The following is a 25833-nucleotide window of genomic DNA, read 5'->3' on the forward strand; positions in this document are numbered from 1 at the left end:
GTCATTTTTAATGTTATTTCTAAAGCAGACGTGGGCTCTGTGAGCCAACCGGAGAAGAGAGAAGTGGTTTCAGGACCCGAAGGAGACAGGCAGACCCGTAAGAAACCTGACCGCGAACTGGTAAAAAGCCAGCAAAACCTGCCATGACAGCATCCCACCAACCCTCAGCTGCATGAGACAGTGACACGGGGCAGAACTTTGTCACCTGGTGAAGTGTCGTCACCCTTGAAGAGGTTTAGAATCTGGGGTGGTTCTGTCCTTTTTGAGGCATAAGCCTAGCCTTCAGCTGTTTTCAGTTTGCATGTGAAGCAGGCTAATGATAAAAGTTCCTAATGCATCTTACTGCACAAAGGTGTCAGCAGATGATTAATTAAATTAATAAAAGAAGGCCCTTGTGTGAATACCACCTGGAACAGTCGAAACACTTTTAAAAAGCAGTGAGATAAAACACGTCCTCTGCTGACGCTGGGAAAAGGTCTCTAACTCGGGTCTAAGGACGACGGCGCCAGAGCCAAGGGCCTCACACCGCAGCTGCGGCAGGAACTACAGACAGGCCGTCGGCAGCAGAACTGCGTCTCCAGCCCTAACACCCAGACCCGGTCACTGCAAGCTGCGTCCAAGAGGGTCCGTCTCGGCTGGTGTGGCAGGGTCAGCGGAAACACGTCCACGCACTCAGCAGCTGCTCCCCAACTCCTCCTGCGGGGCCAGCGGTGGGCCTTACTCCCTCGAGGACCTCCTCCCCAGGTCCCCGTGTCACGCGGCGGTGCCCACGCTTTAGCAGTCAGCACGACGCAGGGGGACAGACCACTGAGAGGACAGGCTGTCTCCTCCAGGCTGGCGACATGCAGGACCCTCCTGGGCCGGGACTCTGACACACCGCCAGGTAACACGCCTCCAGGGGGACACATCGCCAGGGGACACGCCTCCAGGGGGACATGCAGAGGAACATAAGTGTTGGCGGCGGTTTGCAGCTGCGTCTGAAGAGGAGGCACCAGCCCCGAGCAGGTGCCAGCTGTGGGTGTGCAGGTGAGTACGCACAGGTCCCAACAAACCACAGCCCTCGCCCGACGGTCAGTGGAGGGCACGTCCATCCTGAGCCTGAGCCCTTGGTGCTGAGGGACGGGGAAAGTCACGTTTATTTCTTGGTTTAAGAGAAACAAACGTGTTATCTACGCCACTTGTCCCTGGCGCCACAGGTAGGTGGCTCAGAACAGGCATTTCCAGAGACCCCACTGACGGCCGCTCACTCCCCGGCCACGCCCCCTGCCCCCCAGCACGTCACAGCAAGTCACCAGCCATGCCCACAGCCCACGTGTTGACCTCGCCTGCCGCCAGCAGGAGCCGAATCCGGGGGACGGCACTTCTGCCCACTTTAAACTGACCCTGCTTCCGGGTGGCAGGCAGCAGGTTAAAGGCTCCCTCAGAATGGGCTGGGGGTTTGGGATGGAAATGTCATAAAATCAGGTTGTGATGATGCTTGTACAAGTATAAATATAATAAAATTCACTGGCAAAAAAACACAGGACCCCCCCCCCCCCCCGCTGCCCACGGCACCAGTGACCAGCCGCTGCCCGGGCCGGACACCCTCGTCTCCCAGCCGGAGCAGTGGGAGGTCCGGTCTGCAGGCGGGCAGGTGAGCAGGGCCAGGCTGAGCCTGGCGCGGACCCCACGCTTGGCTGTTCACAACAGGCCTCAACCACCTCTTTGGGTCCTTTCATTAGCATGTTTTTCTGACTGTAAAGGTACTTTGTGCTAAGTGAGAAAATGCAGGAAACACGGAAATGGACGAGAACCAAACAGCCCCAGCATCGCGTGAGGATCTGTGCCCTCTGCCCTTCTCCCGTGCCCAGATGTGACTGCAGCTGCTGCCCTTCTGGGGCATTTGCGCCCTGCTTTTCTCCTGAAAATTATTTTATCCTGAGCATTTCCTGATGCCGTTAATTTCAAAGCTTCATTCTTTCACCGCTCCAATGCCAGCGCACAAACACTCCCGCTCTTAGCCGCTCTCCTCCTGTCGGGCAGCAGGCGGCCCCAGTTTCCACGCCTCAGAGACCTCGTCTCCCCTGCAGCCCTGGTCGGTAAACTGGAAGTTTGTTACCTGCCTCAGGTGCTGAAAGCTACTGTTTTGTGTTTTTTTTTTCTTTTTTCTTTTCTTTTTAGGGTCACACCTGCGGCATATGGAGGTTCCCAGGCTAGGGATTGAAACGGAGCTACACAGCCACAGCCACTCGGGATCCGAGCCGCGTCTGCGACCTACACCACAGCTCACGGCAACGCTGGATCCTTAACCCACGGAGCAAGGCCAGGGATTGAACTGGCAACCTCAGGGTTCCTAGATGGATTCTTAACCTGCTGAGCCACTACAGGAACTCCTATTTTGTGTTTTTACAACGAGAATCAGTATCCTGACGGGGAACCAGGAAAGCGGGAGAAAGCCTGTGATGGAGTCCAAATCCTCTCCATGGAAATTACCGGCGTGTGTGGTTTGAAAGACCAGCAAGAAAAAGCTGCAGTTGCCAGTTCTCCTCAATTCCGCGGGAAGAGGAAGCAGCTTTGGCAGAAGGTGACTTGGCCAGGAAAGATGACAATTAAGCCCGACAGCGCGCCCTGCACAGGGACGGGCATGAGGGATTCTGCCCCTACCGTGCGCCCTGTCCCACCTGTCGCCCTGAACGTGCGGCCTGCGCCTCTGCGGCAGCAGGACACACACCACATCATGACCTCGCAGGGTCAAAGCTGGAAGGCAGGTGAACCCCAGGCCCCGGACGGGTCTTTCCGAAGGCCAGCCAGCTTCGTCCGACAGGCCCGCAGTGGGGAGCAGCCCCCGAGGCCTGGGGACAGCACGGATGACCTTGCCAATCAAGACCAAAGGGCACACGTCACGGTGGCAAGCTCGGGAAAGGCAGACTTGTTTGGAGACGGCAGGAAGGCCAAGGCAGTGCTTTTCTAAGTGGTAATGCCAGCCACCCGACGGCAGTGCAGTGGGTGGGCCAGGAGGCCGGCTGGCACAGCAGGCCCTGTGCAGCCCCGGAGCCGTCCCCCGGCTCGTGGGGCCCGAGGGTTGCCGCGAGCGGGCTGGCGGGGCCTGGGAGCCGCCACACGCTACCTTCATGACGGGCTGGGCAAAGTACCGCGCGCTCCAGTCGCAGAAGCCCGTCTGCATCGTGGCCGAGATGAAGCTCTTGTGTCCAGCAGTGTCATCCGGGTCGTCGGCGGTCTTCGGGCGTTTGGAAAGGGGGAGAGAGCACAGAGCAGAGTCAGTCACCGCGTCCCGGGCCTCCTCGCGAGCTGTGGCGTGGCCGTCCCCGGAGGCAAGGCGGCTGGGGGCCCGGGCCTCTGGGACAACAACTCCGTGCTCCCTCACTTGTGGCTCTGGTGACCAGGGAGCCCCGACCGTCAGGGCAGGGCCCGAGCCTGCCGGGGGCGGGCCGAGGTGGCTGGGAAGCACCCCCACGAGGCCTCTGCTACCTGGTCCCGGGGCCTCTGCGCCGACCAGGCCGGTGACACATGCACCGAGCCTGCCTGCCCCGCTCGCGGCCGGCACGGGAAGTGCCTCACAGAGGAGCCCCCACCCGGGGAGGCTCCCTCCGCGGAAAATCCCACAGACGCCGGGTGGGCGGGGCCGGCAGCAGGTGTGGTCACCTGTCCGCCCCCAACGCCCGCTTCCAGCTCCAGGCAGCCGCGACACACGCTGGTCCCTGGCGAGCTGAGTCGTCCCCGCATGTCCAGGACGCCCTCTCTAGACGGCGCCTGGCTGGACGGTGGTGCCCACCCTGTTAGGGCTTCTCAGAGCCCCAACACGGTGCCAGCTCCTCCCCTTCCCGAAACGTCTGGTTCAGCTCAGGGGCAGAGCCGCGCGGCCTGAGAGGCGTGCTCGGCGTTGATGGAAAAAGCAAAGCACCGTCAGCACGGACGCTTCCGCAGAGGGGCCGCCACGCGGGGTGGAGGCTGACGCTGTTCACCGGGAAGGGAAAGGCTCCACGCGCTGCCACCTGGGAGCTGCCAGGACGAGCGAAGCCAGGACAAGGGGGCAGCCGGGCTCCGAGGAGGGCCCGCAGCGCCGGAGCCGAGAGCGTCCGTACCTGGTCCGGGCCCTTGTCGAACATCTTGCGTGTGCGGGGGAACTGGTGGGAGTGGGGCGTGTACTGCACCCCCACGGGGCCCGCGGCGCCCGGCCGGCCTGGCGGCAGGTCTCGGCTGACCGGCTGCTTGGCCACGTCGTTGGTCAGGCTGGAGCTGCTGGTGCTGGACGTCGGCGGGGAGCCTCTGCCGTCGGGGAAGGAGAAGCGCCGTTTCACCCAGAGCCCGTCCCTTTGAAACGAACCCCTAAGCAACCTCTGCTGGTAGTGCCCCCATCCCCAGATCCTGCCAACGGCCCAGTGCCATCAGCTCGGAACGTCCTCAGTCGCCCAGTGCTGCCGTGACGGCCAAGGCCCAGCTGCCGATGCTGAGTTAACGGCCCTTCTAGCTTCTGCCTGGGGAGAGGTTCTAAGGACCGTCTCCCCTGAAAACTGTGCAGGCGGGGGGCTAGCTCGGCCAGGACTGCGAGTCGGCCGGGCGCTCAGGCAGGGTGCGGGCACGTCTGCCCCCCGGGACTCAGTGCTCGGCCATGTGGACCCTGATTAAGAGGAGGGTGCCACCGGCTGGCACCCACGGGGATGGGGGGTGGGGGTCAGGTTCTGCTCACAGCTCTGCAGACGAAGGTAGGAGAGGGTCCTGGGAAGCGGCTCAGATGTGGGGGGAGAGTCTGCAGGCTGGAGCGGGGGTACAAGGGAGAGGCGTCCGTGAGCCTCCCAGGCCCGGAGGAGGCCGCCCCACTTACCCCGCCTGGTGGATGTGGATGCCCTTGTTGGTGGGGCTGGCGGGTGCCGACTGTGTGAGCGAGGAGGCGGTGAGGATGCGCTGGGGCCGGGCGTTCATTGTGGCCTGGAGGGCAAAGGGGCAAGTGAGCTGGCAGTCGCGGTGACGACGCCGGGGCACGACGCAAGTCCAGGCCGGAGCTGCTTTTGCGCGGCTTCCAGGAGGCAGAAAAGGCCTGTGGGCGAGGACACGGCACAGCCACCGCCACAGTTGCCCTGCAGATAGTGAGGCCTCCTTTCTGGAAGGTATTCGCCTGGTCCAGTGAGGCTCCAGGGACAGGCCATGCTGTCACAAAGCTGAGCCGGGACTCACGGGAGTGGGGTCTGAGGTGGGGAGGAGGGCCCCCCCGGGCCCTGGCTGCTGTGCTGCATTTTGGGGCAGGCTGGAAACAAGTTCCGTCCGGGCCCTTCCTCCCAGGGTCCTGCTCAGGCCTGACCGTCCCCAGGGAGGGTCTGCACCAGCCTGAGACGCCCTCCAGGATGGAGCGGCTTTGTTGTGAGTTTTTAACACAGAGAGGAGGAGGGAGTTCCCGGCGTGGCTCTGTGGTTAACGAATCTGACAAGGAACCATGAGGCTGCGGGTTCGGTCCCTGGGCTCACTTAGTGGGTTAAGGATCTTTTTTTTTTTTTTTTTGTCTTTTTGCTATTTCTTGGGCCGCTCCCACAGCACATGGAGGTTCCCAGGCTAGGGGTTGAATCGGAGCTGTAGCCACTGGCCTACGCCAGAGCCACAGCAACGCGGGATCCGAGCTGCGTCTGCAACCTACACCACAGCTCACGGCAACGCCGGATCCTTAACCCACTGAGCAAGGGCAGGGACCGAACCCACAACCTCATGGTTCCTAGTCGGATTCGTTAACCACTGCGCCACGACGGGAACTCCTAAGGATCCTCTTGCTGTGAGCTGTGGTGTGGGTCGCAGACGAGGCTCGGGTCTGGTGTGGCTGTGGCGCAGGCCGGCAGCTGTAGCTCTGATTAGACCCCTAGCCTGGGAACCTCCATATGCCGCGGGTGCGGCCCTCAAAAGACAAAAAGACAAAAAATACAAATACAAATAAAAAAGCAGGGAGGAGGAAACGTTAAGTAAGTGTGTCACTGCTCAGCTGCTGGTGATCCCCGGGGCCAGGTTCCTTCTGGGACGCGGACGGGCCTGCTGGCTCTGGACAGCCAGGGTAAGTGGTCAGAAAGGGCTGGCGCTGCGGCGGGGCCACCTCTCTGGTGGGAAGAAACCTGGAGCAGGCCCGTTAGGGTGGCTGGTGCCTCAAAGGCGGGGTGACCCCTGAGAGAAGGGTGGTGCCTGGACCTCCGAGGGGTGACGCTCCAGGGGCCCTCGGACTGGCTACGTACAGAGCACCCTGCCTCTCTGGATTAACTGCTCCGCAGTTAGGGACGCTGTGCCTACATTCAGAGAGAAAACCATAGGAGTTCCCGTCATGGCACAGCGGGAAGGAATCTGACGAGGAACCATGAGGGCGCAGGTTCAATCCCTGGCCTCCCTCAGTGGGTTAAGGATCTGGCGTTGCTGTGAGCTGTGGTGTAGGTTGCAGACTCAGCTTGGATCCCACGTTGCCGTGGCTGTGGTGTGGGCCGGCAGCTACAGCTCCGATTCGACCCCTGGCCTGGGAACTTCCATATGCTTTGGGGGTGGCCCTAAAAAAAAGAAAAAGGAAATTACAGAAAACTTAACAACCAACACAATACCAGTGTGGCCCAGGTAATCCTGCATTTTGAAACAAAAACGGTAAGAACTGAATCATAACCAGCCTTTCAAAAATGGCTTTTATTTTAAAATTTTTTTTGTCTTTTTGCCTTTTCTAGGGCTGCACCCATGGCATACGAAGGTCCCCAGGTGGGACCTTCTGGTGTTTATTTTTGGAATCATTAAAGTTGTTTGTTTTGCTTTGGTATTTAAATTATTTGGCCAGCTCTACCCACCCCCCGACAGAGCCTCAGAGCCTGAGGTCCCTTGAGAAGTGGAAGAAGCGAAAAGAAAATCAAGCTCAGAGCCTGTAAACTTGACGCTCGTCTCCTTGTAACGTCTGCAGAGTCAGCGGGTGGCGACTGGGGACAGAGCTCTGAGGCCGAGGCGAAGACGGCAGCAGAACCACAGTGTTTCAAATGCCCCCGAGCACAGGGCTCCGCCTCTGCCGGGGCCGTCGTGACGCTGTCCCCGGAGACCCTGCCGCCCCTCCAAAGAGGTGCCCAGGGAAGAAGCGAGTGGACGGGGTGACCGCGGGCCAGAGGCAACGTGGCCTCGAGGGCCCTGCTCCAACGCATCCCCGGGATGGCTGTGCTCGCGGCTCGTGGCAGGTATCTGTCTGGAAACCCTGAGAAGTGGGCCCGCTGCCCGTGGGGAGGCCCCGCGACCAGGGACCCAGCCTCGGCTTTCAGGCTCAGACGAGGCCTCTTTGCCCAGGGCATCCTCTCTGTGCCGCAAACAGCCACTCCGCAGATGCGCTGCGTGCGGGGCTGCAGCGGAGGAAGGGCGGGAGGTGGCCACGCAGAGCCGGGATGTCAGGCTGGGCTGGCTGTACACGGAGCACGGAGCTCGGGGCTGCGAGACCCCAGCACCCAGCCTGGCCCCGTCGGCCTCCACGCCCCACCGTTCCCCACCCCGACCCTGTGCGGCAGTCGCTGGCCCAGCCGCAGTGCTCCGATGAAGGCCCGAGAGACGTTCCCTTCCCGACAGGCATGGGGCCCGAGGAGGAAGGGCAGTGGCGGGAGGCCCTGACTTGGGCCACAGCTCGGCCTTTCGGAGGGCGGCAAGCATCTTGTTAAATTCAGATCCCGGGTCACACGCGCCCTCTCAGCCCCGTGCCAGCGCAGAAACGATCACGGGGACCCTCGCCCACGCGCCTGGGCTCCCTGCCCCGTGCAGGTCACGGGCGCCTCTGCAACAGGGCCCGCGGCCGCGGCAAGACACCTTCCCGACTCCAGCCCCGAGTGCGCCCTGTATCCTGTGGTCCTTCAACTAGAACACGCCTCACGAGGCCCGTGCAGGAGAACCAGCCCACGGAGACGAGGCTGACCAGGAGGGGGAGTCCCAGTCGGATCTGGACGCGGCCAGGGTTGGGGACCAACGGAGGTTCTGGCTGCTCTCCCTGTGGGCACGGGGTATTTCAGGAAAGCCCCTGTTCGTTCAAGGATCAGGATTCACAGGCACGGAGGCGACCCCCAAAGGGAGTGTGGGCAGCTAGCTCCGGGCTGAGGGTGAGGCAGAGCCCAGTGGTTGCTGGGTCGCCGAGAACAGACACCTGCAAGAGCGTGACTCTGCTGATCTCAAAAGCAGGTTTTCTGAACACCTAGATAAAGAAGACGAACCTTCCTTCAGGACTCTAAGTTAAGTCCTAGCTGGAACTCACCCTCAGCCACGGTGACGGCTGTGATGAACCAGCAGTAGTCGGGAGCGCGGCACTCCGGGGGCCTGGGCACCCTCGCTGCTCGGCCCCACGGGAAGAGAGCTGGCCTCCCAAGGTCGGGCCGGGACCCAGCGGAGGCTCCCTTTCACAGAACCGACCACGGAGGACGACGTCCACTTCGAGTCGACCGCCCCGGAGTCACGCAGGCCGCGCAGCGGACAGGCCCTGCAGGCGCCTGCGTTTGCCCTTGCAGGTGGGGCTACCAGGACCCCGTGTGCCGCGGCAGGGAGCTCGAACCCGGGCAGGACGCTGGAGCCGCCACGTAAACGGCGGTAGCACATGACGGTAGTTCCCTGAACTCTTCCTGAAAGCCTAAAACTTTCTCAGGTGCTATTAAGAAGGGCTGCCCTGTAACATCCATTATTGATCTCTCTTTTAATGTCCCGTTCACAAAAGATTAACTGCATGTAAACTGCTCAACTTCCATAAACAGCTGGAAAGCCAGGAAAAAAAAATGTAAAAAGAAGCAGCTGTTGGGAGTTCCCGTCGTGGCGCAGTGGAAACGAATCCGATGAGGAACCATGGGAACCTCCATAGGCCGCGGGTGCAGCCCTAAAAAAACGAAAAAAAAAAAAAAAAAAAAGCAGCAGCTGTTCTTGGACACTGGGCACCAGGCACCACAGGTCCGTGAGCTCCGCGAGGCGGGGAACCAGCGCCCAGCTCACACCTGCAGGCGGTGTCCTGAGACCCGGCTGTGGGTGGGGAAGGGCACAGGGCAGAGCCGGCAGCACGGAGGAGTGGCTGGAAGCTGCGGGACAGAGTGGAGAGGGCTTCTGAGGGCTTCCGGGGGCCCCTTTCTGCCAGGCGTGGGGTGAAGACCCACGAGGTTGGGGAAGGAACTGCTGACCGGCCAAATGGTCCCCAGAGCCCATCACAAGGGCTGGGAGAGCTCCCAGTCCCCGAAGGAGGAAGGACTGAAACCAAGACCTGTGCTTCCTTCTTAAGGAACCAGAGTCAGAAGAGCAGCACAACAGAGTCAGCGGAAGAAAGAAAGAAAAAAGTCAACACAAGGAGGAAAACCAACAGGGAAACACAGGTGCCCCTCAGACCACACGGGTTTGAACCGCATGGGGCCACTGACACGTGACTGCCCATAAACACACACAATTCAGGGATGCAGAGACAGGGTACAAAGGGCTGTTTTTCCACTGTGGGGGGTCGGGGGGGGGGGGAGGTCACTGTACTAACGGAACCAAAAGCTGGTTTTTCGAAGAGTTTCCTTTAGCCAGGATGGCCCCGAACGGGAGAAGCCGTCCAGCACTGGTGCCGGGACACAGGCGGGGCCATCACTACAGGTCACCCAGACGCCCTCCCCTGGGGCCCGAGGCCCCGACGCGGGCGGACACAGTGGCCACACCCCCGCAGAGGCGGCACGCACCAGGGTTCGGACGCAAGCGCCCGCTGAAAGCGTCTGGCCCGGGGAGAGGCGCCCACGCACCTTGCAGGCGATGCTGTTGAGCACCCTCATGGCCAGGTCGGAGACGTCCGGGTAGGGGTCCGCGGCCAGGTGCAGCAGGACTCTCCAGATCTGCGTGTAAACGCTGTTGAACGAGACGCCTGGGAAAGAGAAGCAGGAGAGGTCTCAGCGACGAGGAGCTGCCGCCGCAGGCTGGGGCGGCCTCTGGGCCAGCTCCCCGTCCTGAAAACCCTGCCACGGATCCGGACGGAGGCCTCAAAGGGCTGGGCCTCTGGCAGGCTCTGGGCTTGTTCGTCTGAGGCGGGGCCCGGAGAGTCGGGACTGGCAGGTGGGAAGCAGGCTTGACCACAGGATCCCGCGTCCTGAGGCTGAATCTTGCCAGGAGGAAAGTCAGAGAGGGCGGGACCCCCTCGCAGGCCCTGGCTGACTGGAGAGTGCCACCCAGCCCCAGGGTGGCACCAACTCAAGGCTGAAGATGCCCAGGAGCCACGTGGCCACACGGGTGCTGTGTGTTGGCTGAGAGGCCCCATCCGCACCTCACTCTGGCCTGCTCGGGGCGTGTGGCTCCCAAGTTACCTCATGTGCTGTCTTGCCTCGAGTTCCAGATGTGGGCAACCTGCCCTGAGACCCGGGACCCTCTGAGGGTGCTCTGTGCCGAGGGCCTGCCTGTGCCCGGGGCGCCGTCCTCCCACGCGCTTTAGTGCAAAACCTTCCGACTCGCAAATGCCTCACCTTGCGGCAACTGTCCAGATTTGGTTTGAGGGGCTGTTTGTAAAGTCCACCCCAAATCTCTGCGGGGCGGTTTCCTAGAAGCTGCTTTCCCGTCCCAGCAGACGGGCTGCCACTAGGAACCTGCCGTCAGGACACTGCTGCTTTCTGCCTCTTTAAAGAGGAGGAGCGTGCAATGCGCTCCACACGCTCTGCTGACGGCTCCCTGATTCCTGACCTACAAGGACCTGGAGCCACCAGGACGCGGGTGCAGCCCCTCGGGGGGGCTGTGGGCTGAGTGAGCTCAGGGCACCTGAGTCTGGTGCTCACCCAACTCCCCATGAGCACTGAGAGCCTATTTTCATGTCTAGACTGAAAGTAATAAAAGAGCGTAACTAATGGGTTTTTGCACTTATTTTGCAGAGCAGTGGCCACAACCTTCTAAAGGGCATCAGCTGTAGAAAGATTCGCTCAGCATTCATGGCCAAGCCTAGGCCGCAGTCATCCCTCAGAGATGGCAGGGCAGCTAGGAGAAGGAAGGCAGGGCTGCTGGAGGGGGGAGCTGTCACCTGCCACCTTGGTCTCAGGGCCACCGATAAGGACACTCTTGTCAGGGATGTGGGGCCGGCGCCTCCCCAGGAATCGCCCCCGGGCCACTGCCTTCGCCTCCCAGGGAGGATCCGGCTCACTTCCTCCCTCACCTGCTGGACGGAGCCCTGGCTGGAGCCGGCAGTGCGTCTGTGCAGCCACAGCCCCTTCTGGGTGCCCCCCACCCCCATCCGTTCCCACCTGACATGCTTAGCGGTGCCTCTGAGGGATTTTGGCCACAAAAACGTAACGAACGTTGTGACATCAAAAACGGTGCTGCTGGCTCTCACCGCCTTCTCCCTCTGAGAAGCCACCAGACGCCGGGCGTAGCGCCTTCTGCCCGCGGTACGCGGCTCCTCCGCCTCTTCCTGATGCCCAGAGCGCAAGGTCTCCTGCTGGGACTTCCTGACGCCGGGCAGGTGGGGGGCAGGGGGGGTGCTACTGCTTGCCCGGTCACACCGACGTCATGGACACAGGGACCCCCGGCCACCGTCCAAGGCTCCGAGGCCAGTGGGGGCCAGACGCCGACCACAGAGCCCGGTCTCTCTCCTTTCTCTCTCCCGACCCCAGAGTCTCCAAGGGAGGGTGAGAACTTGAACCCAGCTTCACACCAAGTCTACGTTTAGGCATCGAGAGCACACAGCCCAGGGAGGGCAGGGCCCTGGGCCGGGTGCCGAGGTCGAGGCCTGGTTATTCCCTCCCCAGCACCAGCTGTCTTAGATCCATCACTGCCAGAATGTTTTCAATGGGAGAAACTCGGGAGTTCCTGCCGTGGTGCAGCGGAAACGAACCCGACTAACATCCACGAGGATGAGGGTTCGATCCCTGGCCTCGCTCAGTGGGTCAGGGATCTGGCGTTGCCGAGAGCTATGGTGTAGGTTGCGGGTGCAGCTTGGATCCGGCGTTGCTGTGGCTGAGGTGTAGGCCGGCAGCTGCAGCTCTGATTAGACGCCTAGCTTGGGAACCTCCATATGCCACGGATGCGGCCCTAGAAAGCAAAAAAAAAAAAAAAAAGGGGAGGGGGGAGAAACTTCATTGAGGTTGCAGAGAATTCGGCTGGGGCTGGCTGGGCACTGCTGGGTAGGGAGGGGGCGCGGGAATGGGGAGGGGAGGCCGTCCAGGCCTCACTCGGGCCAGCGGCTGTCGGGGGTGGTGGGGGGGGGGCGCAGCTTTACAGGAAAGGCAGCTCCGTGAGGGCGTCAGCCGGAGGTGGTCCATGCAGAGCGGATGCTGGGGAGGACCTGCCGCGGTCTGGACGGGAGACCGGGAGCGAGAGCTGAGGCCAAGTCTGGGGTGCGGGGGCCCAGAAGCAGAGAGGACCGACGGGAGGCCGCATGGAGGGTGGAAGGAGGCTGAGTCGGTGAGAAACACGCAGACACAGACACCAGGGAAGGTTCCAGACGTGGCGACACAGACCGGGACCCAGCACAGATTCACAGCCATCAGCAAACGCTTGCTTGGGCCTGCGGGAGCCATGTGGGGACAATGCCGCCCTCAGCAGCGGGACCTCGAGGGCCCCGGACACGGTGGAGGGGGCGGGAGGGCTGCTTCCCGGGAGGGGCCGGACTAGACGGCTGCTCCGGGTGCGGGGGCTGTGAGAACCACACGCGACATCCTGCCAGAGGGGCTACAGAGGCCGCTGCTCTTTGGATGGGATGAAAGAAAAAACTGGCTTTAAACAGGTGAATGCTGCACGTAACGGGAGGCTGCACAGGCTATGAGCTTTAAACACGCGTGTCAGCGCCGCGGTTCCAGCGCCCCTTTGGCGGCAGCTCACGTCCGACCCCACTCAGGACTTCAGAAGTGCCCACCGCACACAGAAAACTCAGGTTCCCCCCATAAAAGACGCTCAGGCTTCCTGCCAGAGAGGGGCCCATGCTGTGCGTCCCAAGTCCCGGGGGACACGAAAGGCGGGTGGCGGGAGGCGCCGAGCTGGGGCCTCTGGGCTCTCGTGGCCTCAGGTGAAACACCGCGCCGTCTCCCTTCTGCCTCCAGGCCAGGGACAGGGACAAAAGCGGTATTTACTCGTGGAGATGGAGCTGAGTTCCAGACGGGGCCGGCCCCCGACCCCAGGCCCCCGGGTTGGGCATCCGCAGCCACAGGGCCTCAACCTCTGCATTCTCACCAGCGCCCGGGGGATGCCCGGGAAACGGGACCCTCTGACAAAAGCTCTCGACGGCTCTGTGGCCACATGACTCGCCTCCTTCCATCCGACCAACGGGGCTCAGGCTTCTGCAAGCTCAGGAGACCCCGCCTGACTTGTTACAAACGTTCTCCTGATGGTCGGCTACGCGCCTGAGCAGAAACCACCCGAGAGCCAGGGGTGCGGGACGTGGGAAGGGAGCCCGTGATCAGGACGAGGCCTGGGGACGGCAGAACAGAAGCAGGAGACCGCTGGGAAAAGCTGGGATGTGCCAGCCGGAGGGGACGTGGCTGGGGCACAGCGAGGCTTGGGGCAGGGAGCCGGGCTGTGGAGGCTCTGAGGAGCTGAGGGCTGGGAGGGGCTGGGACACGGCGGGGGGTCACGGGCAAAGGTGGCGGAGGGGCGGGAGACCCCCGCCTCTGTGTGCCAACTTCTCCTGCGTGCCCGCGCGCTGGGCACCGAGGAACATCTTTTGGGCAGAAAGGACCTCCACGTGCCGAGAAGAGCAGGTGGCCCCTGCTGTCCCCGCGGGACGCCCCTGGAGCTGAAGGGTGAGCACGAGTCCGGCTCCTGCAGGCCTGTGGGCCAGCTGTGGCCCGGCTGCACCCAGCCGGCTGCTTGCTTTTTTGGCATGGCTCACAAACTAGGGAAGGTTTTTACACTTTTTAAGTGGTTGGGGAAAAAAAACATCAAAAGAAAAATAATGTTTGTGGTACTGAACATTTTATGAAATTCAGATTTCAGGTCATGAGGAAAGCTTGCTAGAGCGTGGCCAGCCCCCTTGCTCACGTGCTGTGTGTGGCTGCTGCAGAACCACAGGGGCTCCCACCCAACAAACAGAACATTCACCATTCTCTTTCATGGGGCAAGGTGGAAGGCGGCAGCCACCTTGACTCGGGGGTGGAGGGCTCAGCGGGGGCTCCGCCGGCCTCGACGGCCATTCGCGGGAGCACCTCATTCCTATTTTATCACTCCTTCCTACGGTTTAACTGTTTTATTGCAGAGACACATGCAGACGTAGGAATTTAGTTTCACGGAGACCTAGGTTTTTGCGTCTTTCTTTCGTTTTTGGCTGCACCCCTGGCATGTGGAAGTTCCCAGGCCAGGGCCTGAATCCAAGCTGTAGCTGTGACCTACACCTCAGCTGCGACACCTCTGGGTCCTTAGCCACTGCTCCAGGCCAGGGATCAAACCCACATCACCACAGAAAAAGCACCCAATCTCACCCTGCGCCACAGCGGGAACTCTAAAGACCTGGTCTTTAAAGACCGGGGCCGGCCTGGGAGCGTGGCCGCCACACAAAGCATTAACTATGAAAAGAAGGCACCCAGGTCAAAACAAACACTCCGCGAGTGACGCTGAGAATGTCCTCCTGCGACTCAGGACGGGTCACATTCGGGCTGCCCTCCCGCTTCCGGCTTGACGACGGCGCGTCAGGAAGGTCGAAACCGCCACGGGCGCCGAGGGAGCGTCAGCCCTAAGGTGGGGCTGTCATGGGCACACGCCACCAACCAGGAGCTGAAGGTTAATGAAAACGGCACCAGCCCATCAGGGCCCATCGCTGCCGCCCGAGTGGGAACAGGAGAGGCCCCTGAACACGAGCGCGGGCCCTCGTGGAAACCGGGGCCACGCAGACGAGCATCGCCGAGGGCCTTTGCCCCAGCAGACGGCGTGGGGGGCCCCGGAACGTGCCCCAGACTCCTGCTGGGCGCCTGCCAGCCCCACGCATGTCTGCGGCGGCCCGGGCCCCACCCACAAGGCGGTGCCCCCGGCAGGTGACCAAGGTCCGGGCGGGACAGCGGGGCTGAGCGCACGAGGACGCACACTGCAGAGCGCTCGGGAGGAAGACAAAGCGGGAAGCGGGCTGAGACGGGCGTGACGGCAGAGAGCTGTCCCCTTCGGGGCGGGGGGGGCATTGGGGCGGGCGGTGACTGCGCCGAGGAAGCCGCCTCTCGGGGCACTGGAGGCAGAGCCCAGTGCCTCTGGGTGCAGGAGGGCGGGCGGGCGGCGGCGGAGCGGGGGCCGCAGCCCATTGCTCTTTGGAAAAGGAGGAAAGAAGAAAGAGTCAGAGCAGGGCCACGGTGCAGCAGCGGGAGGGGGATAATTCAACAGTGGCAGGTCATGGAGTGAGGCGACAAGACCAGGCGACCAGCGTGGACACACACGCTCAGGGCGGACGCAGGACCTGGGACAAGCAGCGCCATGTCCTCCGCGTTTAAACTGTGGGAGGGGGCGCGAGGCCTCGGGCCCGCAGCGTGTGCATAAGCGTGACAGGCCCCGGGGGTGCCCGGGAGGGGCTCTGGGTGCCCTAACTCTGCTGGTGACCCCTGGGGAAGGAATCACGCCCCCAGGTGGGCAGCGTCAGGCGAGTGTCTGTGTGTCTCAAAGCAGTCCTGGGGATTAAGTGAGGCTGCCGGTGAGCCTGTGACCCACCAGTGCTGGGAACAGGGTCCTAGGCGGGTCCAGTGACTTCGGGAAACGCAGGCCTGGCGGCACGACAGGGGCTCACCGCTCAGGGCAGAACAGAGCCGGCTCTGACCCTTGCCCACCCCCACGCCGTCCGTGTGGAGCTGCAGGACTGGTGAAGGCGAATGCGCAGAGGGGCCTCTGCCGGGGGTCAGGCCTGGAGCCTGAGCGGGAAGGGCCGTCTGTGCTCCCGGAGCAGGGCTGTGACCCCTGAGCCCTGACCCCGCACACGCATTCTCTGGGGACCTGGCGCTGTGTGCGATGCCGTGAGCCCCCTCCGTGGCACTGGCGGTGCTGCGGTCTTCTTGGGCAACCAGGCCGCTTGCCCTCAGGGCCTGGGCCAGGCCGGCGTCCCCGGGCCGAGTCCTGGCTGCCGCAGTAGGACCCTCCGTCCCCCACGCTGGCCGGGGGTGCAGGGACTCACCAATGAGGGAGTTGAGGGAGGAGTAGGAGCTGACCCGCCGCATCTTGTCCACCGTCTCGAAGGAGAGGATGTAGTCCTCGTTCTCGGGGCTGCCCAGGGTGCTGCTGGCGCTGCTGCTGGTGCTCAGGTGCCCGGGAGAGAACGCCACCGAGCCGCCGGCTTGGTGGGACAACAGGGGGCTGGTGAGCGTGCGCCTGCCTGGGCCCGGGGCCGGCCTCTGGGGGTAACCCCTGACACCCCGGGCCCTGTGCTGTGGTTCCGCTCAGGCCCGGGTCGGGGTGGGGGGTGGGGGGCGAGGGCAGAAGGGGCGGGGCCCGTCCAGCAACCACCCCGCGCGAGTGCCCCGCCCCCCGGCTCACGTTCTTCCGTCAGGCTCAGGTTCTGCAAAGACTTGTTCAGGCTCCTGGCCGTGGTGACCGCGCGGATGTTGCCGTAGGAGCTCACGGAGCGCAGCCGGGGGGTGCAGGGGCTGTCCCGCACCGGGGTCAGACTCCCGCCCTCTAGGACAGAAGACGCACAAGAGTGAACGGCGGACTCTGGCAGGAGGCGGCCATGCGGCTGGGGACAGGGGCTTTTGCCTGGATGAGGGGGGCGCTCCAGCGGGGCCTCTGACACGTGTATCAGGGTCAGCTGGACAAAGCTGGACAAGGTCATGGCCGGGGGGAGGGCACCACGGGAGCAGACGACCATGACCCAGGCCTGTCCCTCGGGGAGAGTTCAATCACAGGGGTCCCCACGGCCGGTCTCTCTGAGGACAGCACCAGGTGCCCCGGACTCACCCACGGCCGCTGCCCCAGAGCCCAGGCACGGCCGCAGCCGGGCAGCAGCGGGAGGACCCGACGGCCAGCCCCAGGCCCTCCATTCCCTGCTGCACTGAGGTGGATCACAAGCCTTTTTCCCGCAGGGCCCGCCCAAGACGAAGACATGCAAACTAGGCGACAAGGACAGATGTGAGCAGAGGGGGCCGCCTGATGTGAGGACTCTCAGGAGGGAGACATGCTTCCCTGAGGCCCAGAAGCGGCACCTCCGCCCTTCCGGGTTTCCAGGACTGGGATCTCGGAAGAGGGCGGAGAGGCAGGAAAAGTCAGGGGGCGGCCCTGCCCTCCTTCGGGGCGGGGGAGGCGGGACTCGCAGACACCTGAGCGGCCAGGACTCGCCTGTGGGCTCAGGGGCCTGTGGACAGTCCCGACAGGGCTCCAGTCCCACGAGCATCGAGGGCTCTCCTGGCACCGTACCCATGGCGCTGTAACTGTGGCGCCATGCCCGTGGCACCATACCTGTGGCGGCCGGAGAGGGCAGCGGGTAGTTCTTCTCCTCTTCCATGAACTGCAGGGCCACGGTGCAGAAATTGCTTTCGTACTGAACCACAAGGTGACTCAGAGCCACCACCAGCTCCTGCCGGGAGAAGGGGCAAGCACGCTGACGTGGGGCTGGGAGACGATGCGGGCGCTGCATGCTGGAGCCACCACGGAGAAGGACGGGGGACAGACCGTGCTGGGCACCGGGAAAGGGGCTCCCCGCTCAACACAGCACTGGAGCGCCCAGCGTGGGCAGAGGCATCTGAGCAAGCAGGGTGACAGGTTCACGGCCTCCAAAAATGCCTGGGACGCCTGGCGGGGTGACTGCTGACCGCAAGGTGTGAGCGACAGGGCTGGAGGGCCTTGCAGAGACATAGGGTGAGGGTGCCGTGGTGTGGCATGGGGAAGAGCCTGCAGGGCCTCCTCCCACGGGTGAGGCTGAGCCCCATTGCAGAGCAGCAGGCTGCCAAGGGGCACCTGCCGGCCTCTCCTGGTGAGGACAAAGCCTGTACCTCTTCAAAAAGCACCCATTTTCCCTTCACTGTGAAGGGCTGAGAGGGCTGGGCTGGACCCAGAGCAGATCGACCCGGCCCCAGGGAGGCCCATGGTCAGGTGCGGCTGGGCGCAGGCTGGCCACGAGCCTCGCGCTATTCTCAGGCCTGGGAAGACCAGCGGGGGGCTGACACGTTCAGATGCGAGACCCTCTGGGCAGCCTCTCCCCTTCCCGGCAGAGCTGGTCCCGCCTTCGCCACAGTTTAGCCCTGTCACACTCAGAACCAGCAGGCCTTGTCCACACAGCTGCCCACGGGCGTCGGGTGGCTGGTCACAGGGTGGTGAGTGGACTCCAGCCCAGAAGGGAGCCCAGGGCACATGTGGACACAGGCTTAAGAGTGCGGAGGTCCTGGCGGCCACTCCCCGGTCCCTCGGGTAGTCTATTCTCATTACCACTCTTTTTTTTATCTCAAAGCTTGTTAGGGGAAGAACTAAAAAACAGCGTTCCTTCCTTTGAAAGCAGTCTCAACAGACAACTCGAGAGACTGCTGATCTGCTGCTTTGATGGGTGACATCCACCAGAGGCGATGCGACTCGGGAAAAAGCAGCCTTTGACTCAGGAAGCCCGCGTCGGGCAGAAGCTAAGACAGCTGAGCTCGGGCCGAGGCGCCTGCGGAGCGTCCTCAGCCAAGGCTTCTCTAGAAACCCTGGCGTCCTGGGAGCTGGCCTCACGTCCCCCGGGGGCATGAGGTGGGATGAGTGCTTCCCGGCTGATGGGAACTTGCTCAAAGTTCCTGCCACCAAGACAGCTCTCCAAGCAAACACCCCCAGACCACATCCCTCCCCGCACAGCCACCTCCAGGCTGGGGACCGCGGCACCTCCGCTCACGGTCACAGGACCACGCTGCCCTGCGTCCACCCGAAACACGGCCCCTTCTGGCTGGGGGAGGGGCGGGCTGAGCTGTGCTGAGCCAACCCTGGAAGGGGAGTGAGACCTCGGACGGAAAGCATGGTATTTCTGCATCTAAACGGACAAGGCAAGGTTCCCACTGCAGAGACTGCTGGGCTCAGTCAAGACAAACGTGTGGGGTGGGGCGGGGAGAACGCGGCACACCCGGGCCTGCCTGAGAGGCCACGGCTTTTGAACCTCCGTGGGGGGCACGTGCTGCCTACTGTACAAGCTGCCCGGAGACGCGGCCTGTTAAACACCTTTCAATGAAGCAAACATGAGCATCTGGTGAAGAAACGCACTTTGGAGAGAACTGAGCATTGAAGTCCGCTCTGGCCAGGGCGCGTGCCAGGGGACCGGAGCCCGCGGCTGCGGCCCAGGGTCGCGGGCTGCGGGGGCGGGGCACCCACCTTCCGCACCACAGGGCTGCCGTCGTTGATGAGCTGGGCCAGCATCATGGCCACGTTGTGGTCGATGGTGGTGGAGTGGTCCGTCCTCTCTGCTGAGTTGCCCACAAAGGTGCCGAGGGCGAAGACGGCTGCGCAGCGCACCTGCGGGCAGGGCGGCGGTCACCCTGAGCCGGCTGGCCCTCCTCTCAGCCCAGCCCCGCGTGCAGAGGAGCCCCAGCCAGGGAGGAACGAGGCACGAGCTTCGCCCCCCGCACCCCCCCCCCCGCCAGGGCCGAGAGCTGCTGGGACCAGAGGCCAGACCGCGCTCCTGCCCCCAGCAGGTGGCCTCCAGCACCGAGCCGTCCTGCAGCCGCACCTCGGGGATGGGGTCGGAGAGGAGGCTGCAGAGCTTCTCGTGGGCACTGTCCCTCACGCCACACCAGCGGGCCGAGTCGAAGTTCTGCCAGATCCGCCCGAGGCAGATGGCCACCCACTGGCGCAGCAGGGGGTGGGGGTCACTGAGCTGCTCCAGGCAGATGGCGATCAGGTTCCCCTGGAGGCAGGCTTCCTGCAAGCGGGCGGCAGTGCAGGGTGTCACCCCATGACCCCCTGACCACCAGCAGGGAGGAGGGTGGCGGGCCGGACCCCAGCACCCGGCTTTTCTTGGGGGGACTGTGCTCCGTTTCCCGCACTTCACTCCCACCAATTCCAGCTCCCCCAGCTGCAGCCAAAGGGGCCGGGCCCCTGCTCCTCCCAGGGAGCCCCCGGCTGCTGGGGCCCGGAACCCCCCTCCTGAGGTCACCGCTCCGTCACTCGTCACTCGGAGCAGTGCCTCGGGCTGCGCCTCTGGACCCCCGGGGCGCCCCGCGGGGGTGGGGATGCGGGGTGACACTCACCTGCCCCGTGTTGTAGCTGTTGACGATCACGGCCAGAATGAAGGCCGTCATGGTCCTGTGCTCAGCCTGCAAAACACAAGTCCTGCTCGTTGGCGCCTCCTCCGCGGGAAACGTGACGCGGAGCTAGATGTGGAACTCAAGCAACGAGGGCCAGCTTTGGAGCTCCCATCGTGGCACAGCGCAAACGAATGTGACGAGGCACCATGAGGCTGCGGGTTCCACCCCCGGCCCTGCTCAGTGGGTTAAGGATCTGGCGCTGCCAGGAGCTGTGGTGGAGGCCGGCAGCTATGGCTTCGATTAGACCCTTAGCCTGGGAACCTCCATATGTCGCGAGTGCGGCCCTAAAAGAAAACAAAGACAAAAATAAATCAACAAAGTGACAAGGCCACAGAAGGGAACGCCCCTTAAAGAGGGCTCGACAGCTTTGGGCTGGTCTCCCGGAGGGCTGCGATGCTGCAGCGGGAGCAGGCCCTGGTTCTGCGCCATCGGAGGCCGCCCTGCTAACACGCAGCCCCCGATCACCCCGTCCTGCTCAGGCCTACAGAAGCGGGTGGCCCTGGTCTAGCAGGCCGGCCGTAAAGCGACGGGCCGGTCCCTGCCTCGGCCTCTCCTCCCTCCTTGCGGGTCTGGTCCAGGGCTGAGGGCCTCATCCTCTCCTCTCCCGCGCCCCCGGTTCCCTCCTCTCGCGTCGGAGCCTCATGAGCGACCACTCTCACTCATTCTCACAGCCAATGCTTGTGGACAAGGGACAGGCTCCCGCCTCCCTCCTCCTTCGGCCCCGGCTCCACCTCCTCCTGGCTGCCTGGGAGAGCCCAGCTCTCAGCACGTGGCCCTGGCCGGTGCCCACCTGGGCGGGGCACGGGGTCCGGGGCGTGGAGGCCTCTCTGCTGACGTCCACGCTGTTACTCGGGGGCCTGCTCTCCACTTCTCTGCAACAAGCCGCCTCTGTGCCCTGGTTACTCTCAAGACTTTCCCTCTGGCCTTTGGGGTCCGCAACTTTCGCTCCAATGAGGCTTCGGGTGGGTTGGCTCATTTGACCCTCTGCAGACTCCCTGTGCTTTATAAACCTGGAAGACCTGGCAGGACTGGCTGGCAGCGTCTGCCCTGCTGCCTCGGGCGCCCTCCGGGCCTGACCGCTCCCGCTGGCCTTGCTCCCGGGAGTCCCCACTGTTTAACCGTCCACAGAGCTGTCGGGACAGTGACCGTCTTCCAGTAGAGGCTCTTTTTTTTGGTCCCCAAATCTGCCTATTTGTTAAAAGACTCTAGTTGGTCATTTTCAAGGAAGAGTAAACAGGGCGGAATGCACTGTTCTCCTGTAAGAGGCACGAAGGTTCTTCCTTAGACAGAACTGTGACAAAGGGCTCGGTCACCTTAAACCCGCTCATTTCCGCTCCTCTTCGGTCTCCTCAGAGACCCGGGTTTGGTGCTGGGGGTGGCCTCCCCGTGCGCTGGCTCTGCCTGGGCCCTCGTGCGGGGGCGCCCCTGAGCGTGGCTGAGCCGGTGCCCTGGCCGCCGAGCCGTCCCTGCGTCTCTCACGCTCCAACCTCGGCTGGCGGCTCCCACCCACGCGGGGAGCCCGGGGCCACCGCCACGTCTGCCCGGGGCCCACCGGGCCCTTCCTGGGCTTCCGTTTTTGGCATTTGGGGATGTCCTTTCTTTTCTTTCAAATCTATGTCCTCCAAGCGTCACGTCACCGTGTTTGAGGCGAAGGGGGGCCCGTTCGCATGGGCCGCGCTCGTTATGTTCCTGCCCTCAATCGGCTCACACGGCTTTCTCCCTCGCTTGATCTGTGTGTCCCCCTGAAGAGCAGGGAGGTGATGACTTCCCACCTCGCACAACTGCCTACGACCGTGTTTCAACACCACACTTGAGGTAAAACACACACGTTCTATTGATTTTTATATAGACATCCTGTCTATAAATGTTTCCTGGATTTTCACCAATGTCTCTAGTTTTCATTATCAGCCCTCGCCGAGTCTTCTCACCGACACGAATGGGTCCCCGCGCCCCTTGGTGCCCCCAGCCCCCGCCCCTGGCACGGGGCCGCCTTCCCCGGGGCCCCGGGAGGCGCGGGGCGGCAGCGGCACCCGCTGGGCCTTACCGGCATGTACGGATCTGCCAGGACGGAGAGGAAGTACTTGTGGCCGTTGTCCTTCACCAGGTCCGCTTGGCACGACTGGGGAGACAGAGGAGAAACTGTGAACACACGTCCCGGGCGGGAAGGGGCCGATTTCCTCCCGGGCCGAACGAACGACGTTCCATGAACATTTTACGCCTTAAGCATTTTTCCTCTCAGGTCCAACCTCCGCTTGAAGAAAGAGCTGGAACGGCCGCACACAGACACGGCTGCTTCGGCTGTGGGAAAGGGCTGGCACTGTACACTCCCCAAGTGCAGCAGCTTGGAGGCGTCCTCGAAAGCGCGTCCCGGGTACCTGCCGGGTGGGGGCGCCCCAGCCACATCCTTCGGCCTCCCTCCCGCGTCAGCCCGGGGTCCACACGCCCTCAAGCTGGGACGCGCCCACACCCAAAACCACCCTCCGTTTCTGCAGACCCAGCCCTGCCGGCGCGTGTCCGGCGCCCCGCATGGACCTCCGTAACCGGTGGGGACACAGCAGGTATGAACTGCTTGTGTCACACGGTTATATTCTAACAGGCTGTTGAGCGGCCCACCTCGAGCCCCAGAGAAGTGGCTCCGGGCGCAGATTTGGTGTCTGCGGGGTGCAGTTCTCCCCAGAGCCGCAGAGCACCCGGCACCTGTGGGTGCCACCGTGCCGACGTGCTCACCTGCTCAGCACGGTTTTCAAACCCACCAGGTTGCCAAGCACTGGGTGGGTCCCAGAGCCGGACATCCCGGCGCTGCTCTCAGTCCTGGAGGGCAGAGCTGAGCGGCTCCGGCCCACAGCACAGACAGCGGGCTTGGGAGGAACAGCTGGGAGTGTCCATGACACTTCCGTCCATGAAGGAAGCACAGACATGCAGGTGGAGGACAGGTGATGGGGAACCCACTCTGCCAGAATGTGTGTGGGGGGGGCGGCGGTCAGGGCCTGGAAAGCTTGCCGGAGGAGGCGGTCAGACCGCGGGCAGCTGCAGTGGAGGGTGGGTGAGCTGGCAGGGCCAGACTAAAAGGGGAACACACGCTGCCGGGACAGGGGACGGGACGGCCCTGAAGACTGGGGAGGCTGCTCTGCAGGGGTCTGGGCGGGAGGGGCTGGGCCACCTGACCACCTGGCGAGACCACTGGAGAGGAGGGGCCGAGGGGGCTGCTGGACTGGGGCGCACAGCAGGGTTGTCGGGGGGGCGGGGAGGGGCGCGAGCCAGTGGAGCTCCTAGACCAGAAGTCACGGGTGAGTATCAGGGACACCCACGGCCACCTGGTGGAGGGGGAGGGTGCTGGGGACACCTGCCCCAGGTATGCGGCGAGAGGGGCTCAGGCAGCACCGAGAAGCAAGGAGTCAGAGTCTTGGGGACAGAAGTGGCCCCCAGGCAGGGGCCTCACATGAAGCCCGGCGCCCGCGGCGGCTGGCCCACTCAGGGTGCCCGCAGCTGCTGGTCCCGCAAGGGGCTTTCAGGGCTTGAGGATGGCATCTGGGGAGGTGCCCAGTGCTGAGGAACAGGGACAAAGAGCGAGGCCTCACGGCCGGGTTCCCCCTCTGGACGATGCGAGAAGCCTGCGCTCAGCTGGTGGGATCCGCTGCGACAAGGGACTCCGGAAACACGATCTGAAGGCCAGGGCGTGATGCCCTCGTCCTCGCAGACAGCGACCACGGAGCCCGGTCAGGCTGTCACAGGGCCGCTGGGTCAACACCCAGGAGAACGGCCTCGCGACACTCTGGGCAGCCTGCCCGCAGGGAGATGCTGAGTTCCGCCGTCTCCCAGCCAGTCCCACGCCGCAGGGTAAAGGCCACTCCAGAAGAAGAGACGACAGGAACTTTTGTGGGTGGGAAGTGGCTTGGGTGGCATCTCATTTTCCAGACCCGGGGCTGAACCTGGGCCGCAGCAGTGACGACACCAAGTCCTAACCACTAGGCCACCAGGGAGCTCCCAGGACCAGAGTTTCAGATCTGAGTTTGTGAGAATACGAGGGAAAAGCTAGGTACTGCGAGACACCCCTAGGTCCCCAGGGCCCTGCTGGCTCGGGCACAGCCGGGCAAAGCCCTGCTCAGGGCCAGGGAGGCTGTGCAGGAGGAGCCCGCAGCCGACCGCGCCGAGCCCTGGCCCTCCCTGCCAACGGGCCCCTTCTCAGGGCGCTCGGATAGCCAGGGGTTTCTTCCTCACATCCATCCCCTGATAAGGTGGCACCTGGCCTCGGCTGTTACGTGGGCACTGAGCGAGACGGAGAGGGCAGGACGCAGGGTGCCAGGCCAGGCCTCCCGAGAGCCAGGGGAGCCAGTCACTCCACAGGGTGCCTCGCTTTGGACGGCAGTCCCGAGGAGCAGACGAGGCGTCAGCGTGGTGTCCTCTGGGCAGAGGCGCAGGCCGGAGGGGCCACAGGGAGCACCTGGGCCGCACTTGCGGCGGATGATAAAGCCGTGGCTCTCTGCTTTTAAAGCAGAGGTTCGAGAAGTCAGGTCTAGACCCACAGGTTTAGGGTGAAGCTCCTAAAAACAGCCACGAGGCGTCACCGGGTCCCATTCTGCTACCCCGGAATCGAGGGCACGCAGGGCACGTGCAGCCGCAGCGCTAAGGCGCGTCCGAATCAGAGGCGTGATTATCCTGTGGCCGCTCAGACCTGTTTGGACGGGGCCGCCCTGCAGGTGGGGCCACAACCACACTCCCCTGTCAGGTCCATCCTCAGGCCTCAGCCGGTGTCCTTCACGAACTGGCTTAGAATCACCCCGGCCGCCAACGCGTGGCTGTGTCCACACCGTGGCCAGAGAGCCGGGCACCCGCAGGGTGCTGCCTTCTGAGGACGCGGGGACACAGGCCGCCCGCCACCTGCGTGCTCCCCCGACTGGGCCAAGTGCCTCTCTACAAGGAAAACAGGCCTCGAAACGACGAAGGCCCAGGAGTGCAAAAGCCATGTTTCTGGACGTTTCTTGACACAAGAGACGGCTGCTCTCCAAGGCTCTCTCGTGTCCGTTTCCTGCAGGAGCCACGGGTCTCCAGTGCCATGGCCGGGGAGGAGCTGGCGAGCAGGAGCGCGAAGGGGGCAGCTCTGACTCCTTGGACGCGGGGCCCTGGGGGCATCCCACCTCTCTCCCGGGGAAAGGGGCCGTGCGGAAGGGCAGAGAAGCCAGCACGCCGCGCCCTGTGGCGGCAGCTGGGCAGAGCCCGGGCCAGGGCAAGTGCGCCCCCTTGGAATATTCTGGAGGAGGGTGCTCCGGGGGAGCCCGCCTTCATTCTCCTTAAGCAGATGACCAAGGCTGCTTCCTGGGGGAGCCGGAGGCCACAGACTGACACAGGCCACCAGGCCGCCAGGCCCGAGGCTTTGACAAGGCCCAGCTGGCAGGACGGCCCCGTGCAGCATCCCAGTGGACACGGGCCCCAGCTTCCGACGTGGGCACGGAGCAAATCAGAGGCATGGAGGCTGTGCTTCGCGTCCACGGGTTCAGGATGAGGGGAGGGCGCGAGCGCCAAGGCAGGATCACGCAGGGGACGGAGGCTCCGGACGGTGCCTCGGCCCGGCGCTGCCAGGGCGCCAGTCTGGAGGGGACGGGGTGCCACCCACCCAGAGCTTCCACAAAACCCGCTGTGCCTGAGGGCTCTGCCCGCTGCTCACAGCCCCCGTCCCGCACAGATCCAGCAGCACAGCCGTCGGCACAAGTGCCTTCCCACCGGCCAAGGG

The 25833-nt window shown here is 63.6% G+C and overlaps 1 protein-coding gene across 4 annotated transcripts in view; it reads right to left on the reverse strand.

Moving 5' to 3' along the window:
• Positions 1–25833, reverse strand: part of RPTOR (regulatory associated protein of MTOR complex 1) — a 280347-nt gene that overhangs the window by 21662 nt on the left and 232852 nt on the right. For all 4 annotated transcript variants that reach the window (XM_047757543.1, XM_047757542.1, XM_047757544.1 and 1 more), the window contains 11 exons: positions 22150–22224; positions 20049–20114; positions 19529–19720; positions 19174–19314; positions 17302–17419; positions 16384–16524; positions 16025–16183; positions 9717–9835; positions 4823–4926; positions 4083–4266; positions 3107–3217 (listed from right to left, as the gene is read on the reverse strand). In XM_047757543.1, coding sequence (XP_047613499.1) covers positions 3107–3217; positions 4083–4266; positions 4823–4926; positions 9717–9835; positions 16025–16183; positions 16384–16524; positions 17302–17419; positions 19174–19314; positions 19529–19720; positions 20049–20114; positions 22150–22224 — 1410 coding nt within the window. The remainder of the gene's footprint in view (positions 1–3106; positions 3218–4082; positions 4267–4822; positions 4927–9716; positions 9836–16024; positions 16184–16383; positions 16525–17301; positions 17420–19173; positions 19315–19528; positions 19721–20048; positions 20115–22149; positions 22225–25833) is intronic.

Source organism: Phacochoerus africanus, chromosome 14, assembly GCF_016906955.1.
Source record: "Phacochoerus africanus isolate WHEZ1 chromosome 14, ROS_Pafr_v1, whole genome shotgun sequence".
Lineage (NCBI taxonomy): Eukaryota > Metazoa > Chordata > Mammalia > Artiodactyla > Suidae > Phacochoerus > Phacochoerus africanus.